Source organism: Falco biarmicus, chromosome W, assembly GCF_023638135.1.
Source record: "Falco biarmicus isolate bFalBia1 chromosome W, bFalBia1.pri, whole genome shotgun sequence".
Taxonomy (NCBI): Eukaryota; Metazoa; Chordata; class Aves; order Falconiformes; family Falconidae; genus Falco; species Falco biarmicus.
In genome coordinates, this window is record NC_079310.1 from 10,346,849 (window position 1) to 10,350,107 (window position 3,259).

General features: G+C 43.2%; 1 protein-coding gene across 1 annotated transcript; it reads left to right on the forward strand.

Annotated features, from left to right (window-relative positions):
• The first annotated feature begins 1,967 nt into the window (after positions 1-1,967).
• LOC130141951 (uncharacterized) lies at positions 1,968-2,851 on the forward strand. Its single transcript, XM_056323257.1, has one exon. It carries the CDS (start codon positions 1,985-1,987, stop codon positions 2,840-2,842), a length of 858 nt encoding a protein of 285 aa, XP_056179232.1. The 5' UTR covers positions 1,968-1,984; the 3' UTR covers positions 2,843-2,851.
• Positions 2,852-3,259: the final 408 nt, after the last annotated feature.

Below are 3,259 nucleotides of genomic sequence, written 5' to 3' on the forward strand. Positions count from 1 at the left end.
TCACAAGGACATGAATCACCTGAAGAAGATCGGATGGTCACAAGAACATGAATCACCTACAAACCTGCAAGACCACCACATTCCAGGAAACGGACTGATAAGCTGATTAACATACGAAGCGGGGTTTAGGTAACGAATATGTATAGGCGTTAATTGAATATTCATTTGTTCATTGTATAAATGTGAGATGGTTCGTCACTTCGGGCATGCACGCTTGTGGAGGAGCGATCCCCCGTGCATCTGCGCGCAATAAACATACCTACTTTATAACTTTCGAGTTATAGAGTCTAATTCCGCAGGTCACTTTGGCGAGCCAGCCAGGAGGATTTCTGCTCGGCTGAGGGACCAGCTGCGGAGCGGATGCTCCTAGGCGCGCCCCGGGAGATTTCCTCGGAGGAGCCTCCTCTTCTCAGCTGTTCACCCGGGAGCAGAAGAGAAACCCCTGGATCCACGGATAAAACGGTATGTTTAGTAACGGGGCGGCTGGTGAGACGCACGGAGACGTCCGGCACGCAGCGTAGTCCCCAGGAGGAAAGGTACCTTGGGAGGGGGTTTGCTGACCAAGGGGTGGCCGCTAGCGATCTTGAGGGCAGATCGAGCAAACCCGAGGTTACTGCCATTCCTAAAAGCCCGGAGGCCTCGTGACGGAAAGCGGGGGGCGGGACGGAATAAGGCGGAATCTCACAGGAACAAGAGGGACCTCACAGCAAAAGTAAAAGGGAAACTTTTGCGTAGGAAAAAGAGGAAGCTAAAAACTTCTTTAGGTTGTTTTAAGAATTGGGGAATTCCTAGAATGTAACAACTGAAATAGCGCTCTGTGTCTTGTTTGTTCTATGTGTTGTCTTGTTGTATGTTCAAAACTCGGAGTTATGAAATGTTTGTTGAAAAATATTAACATTCTGGTAATTTGTGGCAAATAGCGGAAAACTTAACACTCTGCTTAAGACCAGGAAAAATTGGGTTTTGTTGTTTGTTTATTGGCAATTGTTCATTGAAATGCATACTTTGTGAACTGTTAGTGTTCCTAAGAGTTTGTACATAAGTGCACGGTACCGTATAACATACTGCTTGTGTGACTGCGGGCTGCCCGGAGAGTGTGAATGGTGTGATTGAGATGCGCATTTTGATTTTCCGTGTATAGCTTAATTATTTTGACTAAGTGTGAGTGCAAGAGTGCTTGAGACAGGCGTTTGAGTGCAAAACGAGTAAAAAGCTCTATCCGCGTTTCCAACCTTGGGTGGCTAAGGCGGCCGGAGAAAAACAAAGTAATTAAAATTGCAAAATGGGAAATGGAAGGAGTAAGCCCTGTGAAAAATCGCCTTTGGGTTGTATATTAAAACATTGGAGTGATATCGTAGGACAGGGTGGTACCGAAAATAGAAGGAAATTGGTTAAATATTGTAATCAGTGGTGGCCTTTGTATAAATTGGAGAGTGATGTGAAATGGCCTCAGGAGGGAGGAACGTTAGATTATAACACTCTCCTGCAATTAATGTTGTTTCTGAGGAGAGAGGGAAAATGGGATGAAGTATCATATGCAGACATGTTCTTCGTCCTCCGGGACAAACCTGAGTGGCAAAAGGACTGCGGCTTAGTACCCCCTCGGGATCCTATGGTACTAGCACTAGAAAGAGAGGACAGGACGGAGCGTAAAGGAAAGTTAAAAAGATGTTGCTCAGCATGTAGTATTGGACAAAGGTGTATCAAATTAAACGGAGAACAAGAGCCCGAATTAAATGATTTATTTAATCCACCTTATAGAGTGGAGAGACAAGGTTTGGCCGGGGCTCCCAGTCCACCCCCAGGCGAACAAGAGGAAGAAATTCCACAAGTTATTTATAAAGAAAACCAAACACCCGGTGCCACACAAGGAAACACAAAAACTGCCATTACGGCTCCAAATAGTCCGGTGTCTTCACGCACCAGACAGAAGTCTATTTTACAGGCACCCCTCCGAGAAGCTGTAAATCCGGACGGAGGAACAATGAAAATAAAAGTTCCGTTCACGGGCGCTGATCTGAGAGAATGGAAAGAGGCTGCCCGAGAATACCGTAATGATCCGATAAAGACGGCACAGAATTTTAAATTTCTAATAAAACAGCACAATCCTGACTGGAGTGATATACAATTATTATTAGATTGTTTGACTGAAACTGAAAAACAATTAGTCATAAAAACAGCGGGGGATCTCGCAAAGGAACATTATAATATAAAGGGAGATAATTATAGAGAATGGTTTCCTTTGTTGGACCCGGAATGGGACCCAAACCGAGCCGCTGAAATGGGAAGATTACAAGCATACCAGGAATGGATATTCAGAGGAATGGAGAAAGCAATTCCTAGAACAATAAATTGGGCAGCGTTATATGAGGTCAGACAGGGTCCTTCTGAAACACCTTCAGAATTCTTAGACAGAATAAGAGATGCAATGCGCTGGCACACGTCTCTGGACCCAAATTCGGAGGTAGGCGCACAGCAACTAATATCCCTCTTTTTAGGACAATCACAGGGGGATATTAGGCGCAAGTTGCAAAAATTGAGACCTCCTGAAAATAGAGACTTGGAAAAATTAGTAGAGGAAGCATGGAGAATATTTAGTAATCGAGAAGAAGGTTACAAGCAGGACCAAAAGAAAATATTAGCAGTAGTAAGAGAAAATGAGAATCAAAAATCTAAAGTTAAATCAAGGCGTGGGCTGACACCCCTGGGTAGGAATCAGTGTGCAATATGCAAAAGGACAGGACACTGGAAAAACGAATGCCCTGAACGCAGACATCAAGAAAACACTAAATGGCGCAATAATCAAGGGAAAACAATAGCTCACATGGAAGAAGAAAATTGACTAGCCGACCCATTAATAAAATTAAAATTAGGAGAAGAACAGGAGGAGGTGGAATTTTTAATAGACACAGGAGCCACCTATTCGGTTTTGAACCAGGCTTTAATGCCTTTGGGAAATGATTATGTTTCAGTAAAAGGTGCAACTGGCCAAACTGAAAAGGCTTATTTTTGTAAACCTTTAAAATATAAGTTGGGAAAACAGATGGGGATCCATAAATTCCTATTTATGCCAAATTCCCCAAAGGCCCTTCTTGGTAGAGACTTATTAGAACAATTGGAGGCAACAATCAAATTTAAAAAAGGGGAAGTTACTCTGGAGGTAAATAATCATCAATACATACAGGTTATGAGCCTATCTCTGGCCAATACTCCTATAAAAAGGGAAATTGATACCAGGATTATTGATCAGGTATATCCC